General features: G+C 37.6%; 1 protein-coding gene across 6 annotated transcripts in view; it reads right to left on the reverse strand.

Moving 5' to 3' along the window:
- LOC150087215 (tyrosine-protein phosphatase Lar-like) overlaps window positions 1-17,559 on the reverse strand; it is a 1,652,393-nt gene that overhangs the window by 421,282 nt on the left and 1,213,552 nt on the right. For all 6 annotated transcript variants that reach the window (XM_090371077.1, XM_090371082.1, XM_090371081.1 and 3 more), the window contains 2 exons: window positions 16,188-16,282; window positions 9,648-9,864 (listed from right to left, as the gene is read on the reverse strand). In XM_090371077.1, coding sequence (XP_090227203.1) covers window positions 9,648-9,864; window positions 16,188-16,282 — 312 coding nt within the window. The remainder of the gene's footprint in view (window positions 1-9,647; window positions 9,865-16,187; window positions 16,283-17,559) is intronic.

Here is a 17,559-nt window from a genome sequence, read left to right on the forward strand (position 1 = left end):
CGACAATAGCTTTCCCGGATTCAGATGTTTCACATACTAATATAGAATCTGTATGGTGTGAGATGGTTGGAAACAAAGGTATAATGCAGATAGGGGTAATCTACAGACCAGGTGATTGTGAAGATTATGACGAAAGCCTCTAAATGCAAATGGAATGGGCAAGTAAGCGTCAATGTCTTATTATGGGTGATTTTAATTTGCCTCTAATTGATTGGAGTAAATGGGAAGGAAACTCGACATGGGGAATAAAATTTTTAAATCAACTAGATGACTGTTATTTGTATCAATATGTCAGGGAAAGTACTAGAGAAAAGAATATCCTAGACCTCATCATCACCCATGAATCAGATGACATAATAGAGCTGACAGTAGAGGAACCAATAGCAGAAAGTGATCATGGAGTGCTATGGTGGATGATGATGAGAGAGAGGGAGCAGTAGTAAAAGGGAAAGGAATGGGTTTTAATTTCAGAAAAGGAAATTACGATGCCTTAAGGAATGGAATGGGTTTTAATTTCAGAAAAGGAAATTACGATGCCTTAAGGAATGGAATGAGTTTTAATTTCAGAAAAGGAAATTACGATGCCTTAAGGTACTACATGGCATCTATTAACTGGGTAGATATCGCACAGAGAATGAATACAATTGAACCGTGGTATGCTTTTAAAACATTAATCACAGATGCCTTGAATGCGTAGTTACCATTAAAAAAATACTCCATGAGGAGGGTTCCATGTTGGGTGAATAGTGAAGTTGCCAGATTACTTGAGCAGAAAAAGGTTGCATGGAAAGGTTACAGAGCAATAAAAAGTATTGAAGCCCTATAACAGCTACAAGTTGATCTGTAATAGAGCCACAGAAAAGGTTCGACAGGAAAAGGCAGTTTATGAGAAATCACTAGCACACAGAGCAAAGAGGGGGGGATAAGGAATTCTTCACATATATAAATGCCAAGAGGAGCAGGAAAAACCAGATCGGACCTTTACGTAAGGGAAAGAGGATAGTATTAAATACAACAGCTGCCATTGCAGATGAACTCAACAGTTATTTTGCATCGATATTTGCAAATGAAAAACCTTTTCTGCAATGGGAAACTGTGGGAGCGAAGTTTAAAAATATGTAATTAATGATACTGAAATTTCGAAAGATTATTTAATGAAAAAACTTTCGAGCCTACAGGCCAGTAAGGCTCCTGGAGTTGATGGAATATACTCTATAATCTTAAGGGAGGTGGCAAGTGAGTGCATTGAACCATTGAGGCTAATTATGCAAGCATCACTAGACTCTGGGGAGATTCCGTTGGATTGGAAAAGTGCCAATGTATCTCCCATACATAAGGGTGGCTCTAAGAGTGAAGTGGGAAATTATCGATCTGTCAGTCTGACTTCAGTGGTAGGCAAAATCATGGAGGCGATGATCAAGGGTAGAATTCAGGATCATTTGGATAGAATTTAAATTCTCAAGGATACTCAGCATGGTTTTGTAAAGGGAAAATCATGTTTAACAAATCTGGTTCACTATTTTGAAAGGATCACTCACGAGCTGGACTTATGGAATAATTTCGACATTGTTTATTTAGATTTTAGCAAAGCTTTTGACTCAGTCCCACATGAGCGGTTGCTTTATAAGCTGGAACAGGTTGGAATCACTGAGAAAATCCTTAGATGGATAGCAGGAGGCAGAGGGTTGTGATAAATGGCTATTCCTCAGATTGGGTTGATGTAAGAAGTGGGGTTCCCCAAGGATCAGTATTAGGACCACTGTTGTTTTTAATTTTCATAAACGACATCGATGAAGGGATAGAGGGCGTGATGTCTAAATTTGCAGATGATGTTAAAATTGGTAGAGTAGTTAATGATCACTGTCAAGCTGAGCTTCTTCAGAGAGAGACCTAGATAGACTTCAGGAATGGTCAGAAAAATGGCAGCTATGCTTTAATCCAACAAAGTGTAAGGTATTACACCTGGGAAACTGTAATCCCAAAATAACTTATTCACTTGGTGGAGTTCAACTGAACCCACTACTGGAGGAAAGGGACTTGGGTGTTACGATACAGTCAGACATGAAATTCTCTGAGCATTGTAAACAGGTTGCAAGGAAGGCCCATGGTGTCCTATCGATGATCTATCGAACTTTTGCAAGTAGAGACAGGGACGTGATAATCCAATTATATAAGGCTTTTGTTACACCACACTTAGAATACTGTGTTCAAGTATGGAGACCGCATCTAAAGAAAGACATTGAGCTTCTTGACTCGCCTGGTGAGATCGGCAAAAGGGTGTCCTTATGAAGAAAGACTTCGAATAAGTGGGTTGCAGTTTGGAAACTAGACACCTTAGAGGAGATTTGATTGAAGTGTTTAAGGCTCTGAGAGGCATCAGTAAAATGAATGAGGACGAAATTTTCAAGATTATAAATGATGCTAGACCTAGGGGACATAAATTCAAGTTACAAGGGGGGGGAACGTTTAGATTGGACTGCAGGAAGTTTTATTTTAGCTAGCGAGTTATAAATTACTGGAGTAAATTGCCTACAATGGGTGGTAGAGGCTGACAGTTTGGGGAAATTCAAAGGTCATCTGGATAGTACCTTCGGGAGAGGGAAGCGCATAGGATGATAGGTTTAATTTCCTTTTCTTTTATTTATTATTATTTATTTATTTATTTATATTTTTTTTTATCATTGTTTTATTCGTTTTTTTTTTTTTTTTTGGCTGGTGCAGCATAAGCCATAGGCTTTCTTGCACCATGCGGCCATTACTAATACTAATACTAAATTTGTCAGACAAGATTCCCCCTTAAGAAACCCATGCTGTGTCTGAACTATAAATGCAGTCTTGTCTAGATGATCCTGCATCGCTTCCTTAATCAGTGACTCCATTATTTTCCTGGGAACAGAAGTTAGACTAACAGGTCTGTAATTGGCCATGTCACCCTTTGATCTCTTTGTGAATTGGGGACACATTTGTACATCTCCAGTCCGTGGGGACCTCCCCCGCGTCCAAGGAAGCTTTCATAATTATGCCTAAGGGTTTGCTTACTTCCTTTGCTGCCTCCTTTAATACAACTGGATGGATCCCATCAACCCCAAGTGCCTTGCTTATGTTTAACTTCAACAATTTCTCCTCCAGTTTGCTCTCAGTTATTACAAAATCACTTAGCTACCTGTTAGAGTTTGGTAAACTTCTGGTATTCCCCTCCTTGAATAACTCCTGATGTGTGAATGCAGATGCAAAATACATTCACTTTGTCAGCTACCTGAGCATGGTTATCAATAGTCAAACCACCTCTGCTAAGGCGCCTCCGTAGCCAGGTGGCAGGAGCGGTAGTGCGTACCACACGCTTCTTGATTAGACCGGGGTTCGAGCCTGTGACCACCAAATACGGAGGATGCGGAAAGGTCAGGGAATGACCATTGCATATCCCCGGAGCAATATTGGCCTTAGTTGCTAATGCCCCTAAAAACCAAATAACAAAAACAACAACAACAAAAAAAAAAAAAAAACCCTCTGCTAAATGGACCAATCTGATTCATCCCTTTCCTTCTTTTAAGTTTTGGTCATATTCATTTGCAATCCAGAACTGGTCATACTAGGATCTATTTTGCTTCTTCTGATTAATAAGCATTAATTTTGGGTGTTGCCTTTTACATCCACATTGGCATTTTCTTTGAGGCTATCCCATGTTTCGGCTTGATTATTTTGCTAACAGATCACAAACTAACTTTACACTGTTCTGTTATCTCCCTCTAAGTAAGGGAACTATGTTCATGTACAGCAGGGATCGGCAACCTTATTTGAATGAAGAGCCATTTTTGATCTAATTAAAAAATAGAGAGAATCTGAAGAGCTGCACCTTAGCTCAATAGAGAGGAAAGGTTTTTTATTAAAAAAATGTATATTGTGAAATATTATTTATTAATGCTGAAAAAATGTAACCAACATCCAATGAGATATGAATTAATGTGACTTTTGCTGCTGAACTTCCTTAGTGAGTATCTTAAACTCAAGTGAGTATGCCTTAATTTTCATCTTTAAACATGCTGAGAAACTCGCATTGTTCAGACGGTTTCTTGGTTCATTTTTTAATATAGTTTGTTTGAAAATATTTGCTCGCAGAAATTCGTCCAACCAAAAACTGAGAGCAGTCCAAACACAAATATTTTCAAATTTATATACATGACCGGTAAGCTACTCCACACACAATTTGGTCTTGCTTTTTCAACTCATCTATCGCCATTCATTTGTGTAGAATTGCAAGGGCAGCCTTTTGCCTCTCCAAATTCTCAATTTTAGTTTTAAGGCATTTTAGTCTTGCACTCCACATAGTCTTGATTTTTAAATCCTCTATAACTCCATTTCAAATTGTGCTTCTTGTGGGCTAAAAGTTAAATAACGGTAGTTACATGCTCAAAGAGCCGCAGATTGCCAACCCCTGATGTAAAGTTACAATATTAGATGGTTTTCTAGGGATCAAATCCATTTCTGCAATGAAAGATCCGTGAAAAGATCCTAAACCTACAGAACTTCTCGTGATTTCTATTTAAAAGTGCAGCTCTTGCATAAATCATTCATTACTTCCTTAAAACACACTTTAATGATGCCAAACACTCTAGTAAAGAAACAAATGAAAATACAGCTATAAATAACTGTTAACAAGTTGATAAGAAAAAAATATACAAAAATTCTCATTTTTTTCACAATAATTTCTATAAGACTATACACATAGCATCTTATATATTGTGGATATGTCTTGGCATTAGGTTGCTCAGATCTTTACAATGCCTACTTTCTCAAAAAATCAAGTCAAAAACCGGATTTGGGTAGCGGCATACATTTTAAATAAAAAGCAATATATTTCTTCATGACAGCAGTGCCTTGGAGCAGTGCAATGCCAGAGAATCTCATGGTGAAGTGCCTTCACAATATGAGATTGATGTACTAAGTAGCAGACCTACTTTGTTTATTACTGTGTACAGGAAGATGCTATGCCCATATGTATTATGGGCAGTGCCTTCACAATATGAGACTAATGTATTAAGTAGCAAACCTATTTTACTCATAACTACGTACAGGAGGAGGCTATGCTCAACATGTACAATGACTATAGAGATTTTGCAGCTTGTGGCTTTTGTCCTAGATCAGTGTTTCCCAAACTGGGGTTCATGGATGCCTGGCGGCTGGTAGACCAGTTCCATGGGGTCTGCAAAATGGTGGTCGACCACATATATAAATATATATGGTATGAAGGGGTCTGTGAACTTTTTTGGATTTTTGAAAAGTTCTGTAGATCTCAGTAGTTTGGGAACCACTGTCCTAGACAAAACTATGCCAACCTTTCAATGTTGTTCATGGAGTTAAATAAGTAATATCTAATGATGCACAGTAGAGTATATGGATATGTAAAGTGCATGCAATGATGTGTTACATTCTTCTGCCCCGAAGAAGCTGTGCTGCTGCAGACTTGATAAAATGATGGACACTGTCAGTTGAAAATGGCAAAGCACCTCGAAACACAGTCATAACAGAAGTCATACAGTGGTAAGTTTTTTCTAAGCATGAAGCATGGCAGCAGCTATCCAGCAGCTATACTGTTAATATAGATGAACAGTGCTCTGTTGAGTCAGTTTGGTGTGAGATAAGCGCTGCGAAAGGAAAAATAAGAGTAGGAGTGTGTTATAGGCCTAATGACTTGAATGAGTACAATGAGTACAATGAGTACAGAGAAATAGAGTGGGCCAGTAAATCAGAATGTCTTATAATGGGGGATTTTAACTTCCCAGATATTGACTGGAACTTGTGGGTTGGTCACTCACACACTAGTCAGACTTTTGTGGATTTATTGGATGATTGTTTTCTGCAGCAGCATGTTCGAGAGGCAACCAGAGAAAGTAACACTCTTGATCTGGTTATCAGCAGTGATCATCGTGTATTAAGAATTTGCAGATAAAGGAGCCACTAGGTGGCAGTGATCACAGTGTGCTGAAGTGGGATTTACTCAAAGAGGTAACTACCGTCAGGGGTAAAGGAAAGGGTTTTTGCTTCCGTAAAGGGGAGTACAGTGGTCTCAGACAGTTTTTAAATTCTGTACAGTGGGATCAACTGACGATGTTACAAACAGTAAATTCTAAGTGGGAAGCATTCAAGGAATTAATCGTGGAAGCTACTAGACTTTATATACCTATTAAGAAATATTGTTCGAGGTTTAGGCCTAAATGGTTATCAAATGAACTAATGAGACTCGTGACAGAGAAGAAAAATGCATGGGATGCATATAAATTATCAGGTGACGCAGAAGCCTGTGGCAGATATAAGCTAGTCTGTAATCAGGTCACAAAGGAGGTTCGGCAGGCGAAGGCGGATTACGAGAAATCTTTGGCAAAAGATGCTAAGAAAAACAGCAAGGATTTCTTTACTTATATAAACTCTAAAAGGAAGGGGATTAATATGATTGGTCCACTTGACATTGATGGTTCGACTGTTGATGATCCTGCTCAGATAGCAAACAAACTGAATGAGTATTTTGCATCTACATTCACACGTGAGGAATTATTACAGTTTGAAAATGGAAGAAGGTTATCAAATTGTAGCAGTGTGCTTAATGATTTTGTAATAACTGAGAGCAAAGTGGAGGAGAAATTGTTGAAGTTAAACATAAGAAAGGCACCTGGGGTGGATGGGATCTATCCAGTTATTTTAAAGGAGGCGGCAATGCAACTAAGCAAACCCTTAGCCATATTTATGAGAGCATCCTTCGACTCAGGGGAGGTTCCCACGGACTGGAGATGTGCAAATGTGTCCCCAATTCACAAAGGTGGATCGAAGGGTGACACGAGTAATTACAGATCAGTTAGTTTAACTTCTGTTCCGGGTAAAATAATGGAGTCACTGGTTAAAGATGCATTGCAGGATCATCTAGACAAGACTGCAGCAATAATTCAAACACAGCATGGGTTTGTTAAGGGAAAGTCTTGTCTGACAAATTTGATTGGTTATTATGATGTGGTCACAAAGGAACTGGATGAAAAAAATAATTTTGATATCCTATACTTGGATTTCAGGAAAGCTTTTGACACTGTTGCGCATGGAAGACTACTGTACAAATTGGAGCAGAATGGTATTAAGGGTAAGTTGCTACAATGGATAAAAGGATGGTTAAGTGGGAGAAGACAGAGGGTGGTAATCAATGGGTGCTGCTCTTCGTGGACTAATGTTATTAGTGGAGTCCCACAGGGTTCGGTGTTGGGTCCACTGTTGTTTTGTGTATTTATCAATGATATTGATGAAGGTATATCAGGCTTAATGTCGAAGTTTGCAGAAGACACAAAGGTTGGCAGGGTTGTTAATGACAGTAATGGCAGTGTGCTACTGCAACAGGATCTAGATAATTTGGGCAGATGGGCTAAGAAGTGGCAACTGAAGTTCAACCTTGTCAAATGCAAAGTACTGCATATGGGGAGAAGTAACCCCAGAGAAACGTACCAACTGTGTGGTACTACACTTAAGGTGGTAGAAAATGAAAAAGACCTGGGAGTAATTGTGCAGTCAGATATGAAGTTTTCTGAGCAGTGCAGACAGGCTGCTAGGGCGGGTCATGGGGTTTTGTCAATGATATATAGGAATTTTGCTAGCAGGGAAAAGGAGGTGATTGTCCCTCTGTATAAGGCAATGGTCAGGCCACGCCTTGAGTACTGCGTACAGGTCTGGAGGCCTCATTTTAGGAAGGATGTAGATTTGCTTGAGCGTGTACAGAGAAGAGCAACACGATTGGTGAGGGGAATGAACGGATTCTCTTACCAAGAGAGGCTTAAGTTCTGCAAATTGCAGTGGCTGGAGACTAGGCACCTGCGCGGTGATCTGATTGAGGTCTATAAGGCCTTGAATGGGTTGAGCACGCTGAATTCTGATGGGATCCTTCCACTTGTTCAGATTACGAACCTACGGGGACATAAGTTCAAATTAAGAAAGGACAGATGTAGAATATGTGCGGAAATTTGCCTTTAGCCAGCGGGTGGTTAATTGCTGGAACAAACTTCCATCTGTCGTTGTGGAAGTTGATAGGTTAAATAAATTTAAGGAGGAACTGGACAGGTATTTGGAGGGAATGGTGTGATTTTTTTTTTTTTTTTTTTGGCTGATGCTGCATAAGCTCCTACACTTGCTTTCTTGCATCATGTGCCACTACTACTACTACTACTACTACTACTATCATCAACTGCAAGAGGCCTTTAGCTCATATGTTATGAATATGAAGAACACGATGGAATGGTATAGAGGTTTGCAGGATAGCATTCTGTTCAGCCAGACTGGTGACTTTAGGTCAAACTGCTCCATTTTCTGCTGCAAGTGTAAACATCTCCATTTTAAACGACATACCACATTAACGAAGATGTGTTGGATGTCAGGAAGTGTTGGTGAGATGAGTGCCTAATCTAAGTGCAGGGCATATAGCATTGTTAACGGAACTCAATTTCATATTTGCAGTGCTCCATGGTAGAAGGTGGCAAAATTTCTTGGTCACATAATAAAATGTGGGTTCATTACCTTATTCTGACAATGAAGATAGCATTGATGAAGTGGAAGCAGAATGCATCCCTCAGCAGAAAGAAGTTCAAGACCACAGAGTCTTTTGGGAAAGTGATGTCAGTGGCATTCTGGAACATGAATCATCCTTGAGTTTCTAGGCAACAAAGCGAGAACAAATGCAAACTAGTACTGCATAACACTGTACCTACTGAAAGAAGCCATCTGGAGGAAAACCCTTCCTTGCTCACAAAGAGAGCAATCCTTTTTCCTTAGTGCTGCCCACTGTTATGCAGCCTGATTGTCAATACAACTCATGGAACACTTCCACTGGTAATGTATTACCCATCCTCCATCAGCATAAGCCTTGTGACTTCTACCTGTTTACACCACTGAAAACAGATTTTGAAGGAAAACACTTGTGGCATGACACCACCATACACTAGGTATGCCAATGGCTGCATGTGCACAACCCAGGGCTAACCACTAAGACAATTTCAGACTAATTTTCCAATTATTATGGTTATTATGTTGTGATGATGTAATAAAAATGAGTCTCATCTAGGGATATTATTCACAACTAAAATTCACAAGAAGAAAAAAAGTCACAAATAAATTAAAACCCAATCAGATTTAAATTTTCATTTAAAAAATAAAATCTGATTTATACGACAACATGGAAAAGCATGGTTCATGTTTGATATTTGTGGTCAATTAAAGATAATTTAAATGTAAAATTCTAATTTTTCTAATTATTTCCAAATTCATAGTGTGATGATGATGAAACTCTGCTCTAGAGTGCATTTGTGGACAATCCTTTGTGCTTTGAGTGACAATAAGCACCTTATAAGATGCATATTGTCACTCAAACTACTATAAGAGCTAAAATTACTATACAATCAGTCATCTATGAAGTGGAATATAAAATCCTGTTTTCTATGTCCTGGAAGGTAGGGTTCTACTATTTACTATTACAATTTTTTTTTTTTTTTTTTTAACTGTTTTTGAAGACTTCCTAAAACAATTGTCATTGAAAAGAAATATAGCTGCTAAATAGGAAAACAACTTAATATGATTTAATTTTTTAAGAAATGGCTAAGAAATAAGAATGAAAATTATTACTATACCAGCCATTGCTGTGGTAACTGTAATTTTAGCAGGTGGTCGAAAGGTCTCATCTGAAGGAATAGCAGTGATATTGACTTGGTAACTAGTAAAAGGCATAAGATTGTCTACTGAAACCTCTGTTTGATCAGCATCAACAAAAAGTGTCTGAGGAGGTATGGGCAACTTCTGCAGAAGTCCTTGACTATCAAAGAATTCCTTGTGTGCTCCATAGGAAATCTGATTCATAAGAAAAAGAAAAAAAAGTTATGAGTTATTCAGCATATCTATATTTATTTTAGTATGTACGATTCACATATTATCTTTCCTTTACTGACTTTTAACCATTAAAAAAATTAACAAAATGAAATAGAAAGATGTGGTTTGTTGCATATCTTAAAGTTTTATTAGTGGCATCAGTATACAGCATCTTTATCATACACAGTGTGTTTAGGCAGTATTTGATTTTCATCCTGGTTCAGTCTAACGTTCCTACAGTGATGGTCACAATAGTGGCGGCGGCAGCAGCAGCTGTAGAATTTTTTTTTATGTTTGCAATACTAGTAACTTTTATTCAGAAAACCATGTTAAATAACTCCATACACAAAAATTTAGGCATTTGGTAGGCAAGCCACCCTACCAAATTTATTGCTCAAAAAACCATTCACTATGGAAATCATATGCATAACCAGTGGTGGATTGTGGTATAAGAAAGTTGTGGTTGCAAATATTTTGATTTTTGGAACTATATGCATAAGCTGCTAAAATAACATAATTCTGCATGCCTTGTCCATATGAAGGCACAATAAATTGGATGAAACACATATAGCAGAATACTGATGAGGAATTAAGGTGCAAATTTTCTAGCAAGTAATTAAAAAAAAAAAAAACTAGCCAACAAATTTAAACTTTTTTCCTTGTTTTTAATTTCCATTATGGTTCACTTTCCAACCTCATAAAATCTTGCTAACAAAGAACCACTTTATCCCTTTGAAAGTCTGTTTAAAATTGCAATGTTCAATTTAATTTTTAATTTCTGCTTCCTTATAAAAGAAGAAGAAAACCAAAATTTCAGTATGGTAAAATAAAACTCTGTAAATGTTCAGAATCTCTTCATACCTATATCTAAACTTCGTAAACATTTTACTCTGTATCTCACTTGTGTGTATCATGTTAGTTGCGTTGCGATTTCTCCATGCCATGTTCTTTGTTATTGATTGACACTTATTTTTTTTATTACTGTTTTAGATTTTACAACAACACGAAAAAAAAAAAAAAAAAGTCAGTTAACAGAAATATCAGATTACAAAGTGTTATGTTTAGTTAGTACTAAAACCAAGAATAACAAGAAACTCCATATGTCCTATGTTTAAATCAGATTTTAAAAAATTTCATGAGTTACCTCAATCTTTATCCATAGCATTATCATTAGCAGAGGCATATGTTGCAAGAAAGCAAGCTTATGCAGCATCAGCCAAAAAAAAAAAAAAAAAAAAAAAAAAAAAAAAACAACTGCACCCATTTCACTCCTCCGTTCGTTCCAAATATCCAGCTCAGCCTTAAATTTATTTAGCTATCAACTTCCACAACAAAGGATGGAAGTCTGTTCCAACAACCAACTAACCGCTGGTTAAAGGCAAACTTCTGCATATGAGCAGGAAGACGAATTTCATCACCACTGAGCATGTTCAAACCGTTCAAGGCTTTATACACCTCAATCAGATCACCTCGCAGGTGCCTAGTGTCCAGACACTGTAATTTGCAAAAATTAAGCCTTTCTTCATAAGAACAACCCTTTGTTCCATTCACTAATCTTTTTGCCCTTCTCTGTACTTGTTCCAACAACTCTATATCCTTCTTAAAATGAGGCCTCCAGACCTGTATACAGTACTCAAGGTGTGGTCTGACCATTGTCTTATACAAGGGAATAATCACCTCCTTATCCCTGATAAAAAAAAAAATTCATGTATATCATTAACAAGACACTATGAGCTACTCTTGCAGACCATCAGCACTGCTCAGAAAACTTCATATCTGCCTGCATAATTACCCCCAGGTCCTTTTCTTTCTCTACCACTGTCAGGGTAGTACCACATTGATATGTCACTCTGGGGTTGTTGCTTCCCATATGTAGTACTTTACATTTGTCAATGTTAAACTTCATTTACAACCTCTCAGCCCATCTGCTCAACTTTTCTAGATCCTGTTGCAGCAGTGTACAGTCATTAGTGTCTTTAACAACCCTGCCAACCTTTGTATCATCTGCAAACTTGGACATTAAGCTTGATATACAATCATCAATATCATTTATAAATACAGAAAACAACAGTGGACCCAACACTGAACCCTGAGGGACTCTACTAATAACATTAGTCCACGATGAGCAGTGTCCATCGATTACCACTCTCTGTCTTCTCCCCCTCAACCATCCCTTTATCCATAGCAGCAATTTACCTCCTCTGCCACACTGCTCCAATTTGTGCAGCAACCTTCCATGTGCAACAGTATCAAAAACCTTTCTAAGATTCAAATGTATAATATAAAAGTTATTCCCTGCATCAAGTTCCTTTGTGACCACATCATAGTATCCAATCAAATTGGTCAGGCAAGACTTTCCCTTAACGGCGTCTCCGTAGCCAGGTGGGAAGGAGCAGCAGTGCATATAACACGCTTCTTGATTAGACCGGGGTTCGAGCCCATCACCACCAAATATGGAGGATGCAGAAAGGTCAGGGAATGACCACCGCATATTCCGGAGCAATATGGCCTTAGTTGCTAATGCTCCTAAAAACCAAACAACAACAACAACTTTCCCTTAACAAAACCATGCTGTGTCCAAGCTATAACTGAAGTCTTGTGTAGATGATCCTGCAGTGCTTCTTTAACCAGTGCCTACATTAATTTTCCTGGAACAGAAGTTAAACTAACAGATCTATAATTACTTGTGTTGCCCTTTGATCCTTGTTTGTGAATAGGGGTCATATTTGCACATCTCCAGTCTATGGGTACCTCTCCTGAGTCCAAAGAAGCTCTCATAATTATAGCTAAGAGTTTGCTTACTTCCTTTGCTGTCTCCTTTAATACAGAATTGGATAGATACTGTGTACCCCAGGTGCCTTTTTCATGTTTATCTTCAACGATTTCTCCTCCACTTTCCTCTCAGTTATTACAAAATTATCTAGATCACTGCCAGAGTTAAACTCACCTCTGGTATTCCCCTCCCTGAATAACTCCTTATGGGTGAATGTAGACGCAAAATACTCATTTAGTTTGTTAGCACTCTGAGCAGGATCATCAGCAGTTGAACCATCAATATCCAATTGACCAAACTGATTCAACCCTTTCCTTCTACAGTTTACATAGGTAAAAAATTCTATTCTGTTTTTCTTTGCATCCTTTGCCAACGATTTCTCATAATCTGCCTTTGCCCGCCTAATCTCCTTTGTGACATTTCTTGCGTTACTTTTCTTACAAACAGCTGCTCACTCTGTATAAATCGCAAATCCACCCTGCCATGGAATTTTGTTCTCACATCTGGTGTGGTGTCCCCAAAACCTCTCTCAGGCTTCTTGATTCCATTCAGAAGAGGGCAGTTAGGTTAATTAATGATTCACCTCTAACAGAGTCTCTCCACTCGCTGTCTCATAGACGTACTGTTTCTGCTGCATGCCTCTTCTACAGATACTTCCACGGGCACTGTTCTTCTGAATTGTGAAATGATACCTTTGTGCTCAATGTGACAACACTATATGAGTATGGATATCTTGAATAGAAAAATATGTAAAAAAAATTATGTAATTATATACCATGTACATAATGAGTTGCTGCCACTCTACTCTGAGATTAACAGGGTCACAGCGGCAGCCATTAAAAATGTCTTTACTGCAGAAACTCATTATGAAACTAAAATGATGTCTAAAGTTACCATTTCGCGTATATGTTCATGAAGACATGTATTACAGAGAGAGAGAGAGAGAGAGAGAGAGAGAGAGAGAGAGACCTATACCGAATTATTTTTGGAAATTGTCTTTTCACCCTTCCTCCATTTCCTTTTCGATAATGAGCAGTAAACTGTGTTTAATGTTTCGGCCCGTTTTTCATGTTTATCAAAAATACTATCTTTCCATATATCCAAAGACTCACTATCAACTTGTTGTTCATCCAATTCAGCTTTTGATTTATGTAATTTCTGATGCTCGTGTGGCCATACTGTTGGCACATATTCAATTGTTATGTTTGTTTGTTATTTGGTTTTTAGGAGCATTAGCAACTAAGGCCATATTGCTCCGCTTTTTTGCGGTGGTCATTCCCTGACCTTTCCGCATCCCCCCGTATTTGGTGGTGACGGGCTCGAACCCCGAGTCTAATCAAGAAGCGTGTGACACGCACTGCTGCTCCTTCCCACCTGGCTACGGAAGCGCCATATTCAATTGCTCTTGAAGACACGGTCATTGGGTATCATAATAAATACCAAGCTGCCTCTCGTGAAATCATCTCCACAGAATTCAATACATCTACACTCAATGCTCGTGTTAGATCAGTTACATCCATATCAGGATATTCTTCTTGTAGCTCTATAATTTTCCTTTGCAGGTTGCTTATTCCTCTGGTAGTTTTATTCACATATTCAACTACATATGCTCCACATGAATATTATTCTGTGATAAATTGTAAATCCGAATTAGACTTGAGCACTCCTAAAATTCAAGGATTGTAATTATTCATAAATTTCTCTTCTATCTTGCGCTAAAGAAATACACGTGGTCGTTTGATACCAGCCCCCAAAATATTTAGATATTATTCTTCTAATTGGCATTGATTTGATTTAAGGAATTTTTCAAAATTAACATGATTATCCAATTGTAATGAGTTGTGCATTTTACAATATTTTTTGCGATAAGCTAATCTTCGATTGTCATCTGTGGCCATCGGTATCAATATATGAGTTTGCAACATTAGCCAAAAAGGTGCTTCAAATCAGACATTCGTGTCGGTTTGCGTTATTATTTTTATAATAGGTAAAAGTGCTACTGTGAAGAGCCATGAACACTGTTAAGCCAGTCAAAAATGTTGTGTAGGGTTTGTGTTCAGTGTAGAGTCATGTTTGTGTTTTGCTGGTCTCTTAGCAACCATCCAGCAGCAGATGGATGGTTGCCATGATGAGTCAGGCTGACCCCTCAGTTTATGCTGCTTTGAATAGGAAGAACATTTGTTTCGGGTGCCTGCATTCTTGCCTAGATGAGAATGCCTAGTGACCTAATGAAAACGGGAAAAGGTAAATAAAAGTGGAAGTGTTGAGACAAATCAGAAGAAGGTACAGAGGGGTATAACAGAGAAGACATTCCCTAAGAAAAATAAAAGTGAAGAGCCTTAATCAGGAATGGGTCCCTGCACAAGGCTTTGGGTATGGGAGAGTAAAGTTAAAGTACAAAGGTGAGTGTGTTCAGTTGTTGGCTAGCTTTAAAAGATAGCTGGAAAGATTCTATGCCAAGGGATGAGTCCGTGGCATCAGCAATACATCTTCTCATGCTACCAAGAATTAGCAGTTTGTTCTTGCAACGTACTTACACACTGTAGAACAAAGGTCATTGGAACAGATACTTCCATCAACAAAAATCTCACGTAGATGAAATATCTCGGAGAGCAAAGATGATAAGTCATCGTACCCCATAGGTGTTAGCAATAAACATCCCACAATCAGTAGGTAAAAGAGCCTTCCAGAACAGGAAGGAAGAAAAAATCCCCCCCCACAATACAAAAAAGATAAAAGGGGTAAAAATTAGTCAAAAAGACGGTCTTTCCATTATAAACCTAAAGGACTTGACAGATATGTATATATTGTTCACCGTAATCTTAGTAAGAAACTGTAGAAGTCAGGTCATCATTAAAAATCAGGTGGAGTTAACCAGGGCAGCATGTGAATGTTGTAAGTAAACTACTGCAGGAGAAATTGCAAGTTTTCAGACTGCTGTCCATGAAATATCCAGTTGCAATAACACAACAACAGAAATTTTGTCGCCAACAAATATCTATATTGGTCAGTGTCCTCTACAAAGTAGCTGTTTATTGAGTGTTCATAATTTTGCACAATTCATTTTGGGAAAGGATCCTCTTCTTAGTTTTTAACATTGCAGTACTCCAAAAGTACAGCCAAGGTATTCTGTTATTTTGTTAAAACAGCTTTAACGATATGACAACATTATTATTATACATTTTTTTGTTACAACATTTATTTTTGTTTGCCACTCTAACTGTATATTTTGTTGAATATAAGATGTGTATCACGTGATCATGTGATTTACTTTGCCTACTGACTGCATGCAACACCATGTGTAAGTATGATTTTTTGGAGCTTTTTTTTTCAGTTGACACTTATTTTTCCTTATACTCTAATTATAACTACCCTGTACTTAAACATGAATAAATTACAGATTTATAAATTCTAAAATAAAGCTATACCTGCATCCTCCAAGTGTATTATTAGATTTGATTATTAAAATTGGCATTATTCTGTAAGGCTAAAAAATGAGAAGGCTGTAAGAAAAGAAGAGGTCAGAGCAAACCTTGTATTTAATAGGGTCTAGTTTTGTGGGGCGTTTCCAAGACAGAGCCATGCTATGAGTTGTGACATCCTGTGCTCTCAATTGAGTAGGAACATCTAAATACAAAATAATAATAATAAATGAAAAACTTCATACAACAAATTAATGTTCAAAATACTCATTAAATTGATAAGCTGCATGAACTATGACACAATTTAAAACTAAAGGGATTGAATTTTGATTTCTCAAAGCTTTTAGTTCTAGAAACTATTTGTAAAATAATAAGAGAAGTTTTACCTCAATATAATAGTAATAGTACCAGTGGCATGTGATGCTAGATAGCAAGTGTATGAGCTTATGCAGCATCAGCCAAAAAAAAATCACACCATTCCCTCCAAATGTGTCTGTCCAGTTCCTCCTTAAATTTAATTATAAATTAAATTTAAGGAGGAACAATTAAGTCAATAAAACAGCTAAATAGAAATAAAAACTTAGCATTTGCTGGATCTGAAAAGTTTGTGCAACATATGGATTGCCACTGCAATAGTATTATTGCAGTGGCAATATATATATCAGATATTCCATAAATACAGTATATTAATTCAGTACATTACAGTCAGTGTATTAAAGATTAATATATATATATATATATATATATATTACAGCATTATTATTATTATTATTATTATTATTAGCCATATGGTGCAAGGAAGCCTGAGGCTTATGCTGCACCAGCCAAAAAAAATTCCCGAGTTACCCTGAGAGAGAGAGAGAGAGAGAGAGAGAGAGAGAGAGAGAGAGAGAGAGAGAGAGAGAGAGAGAGAGAGAGAGAGAGAGAGAGTCAGAAGTAGAAAGGAATCACCAAGAAAGGGAAGAATGATGATATCCAGCTTAGGACCCTGGGTGTGCCAAGCCCATGCTCACCAGATGTGAGCCCCTGGGGATATTTTATTGAACCGTATACCAAGGGATATACGTATACCATATTCCATAAATACAGTATATTAATTCAGTACATTACAGTCAGGGTATTAAAGATTAATATATATATTACAACATTTATTGAACCGTATACCAAGGGAATCAAATGCCAAATGAAATTTAATAATAATATGGAACATAGGTATTCAGAGTAGAAGTATACCTATAGAGCAGTGGTTCCCAAACTACTGAGATCTACCGACCCCTTCAAAAATGAAAAAAAGTTTGCGGACCCCCTATATATGAAGAGTTGATTCAGCCTTTTGATAATGATTTTTAAAATCCTTTAAAACTACGAAATCCATGCAACCACCACTGGTTGTGTTCTATTTGTTTTCCCTGCTCATGGACTATCACATGGTATCGCAATTTCCATTGAAATAAAGTATGCTGCAAAACTGCCAAGTCAATC

Source organism: Mastigoproctus giganteus, chromosome 4 (assembly GCF_048544385.1).
Source record: "Mastigoproctus giganteus isolate SK-2022 chromosome 4, ASM4854438v1, whole genome shotgun sequence".
Taxonomy (NCBI): Eukaryota; Metazoa; Arthropoda; class Arachnida; order Uropygi; family Thelyphonidae; genus Mastigoproctus; species Mastigoproctus giganteus.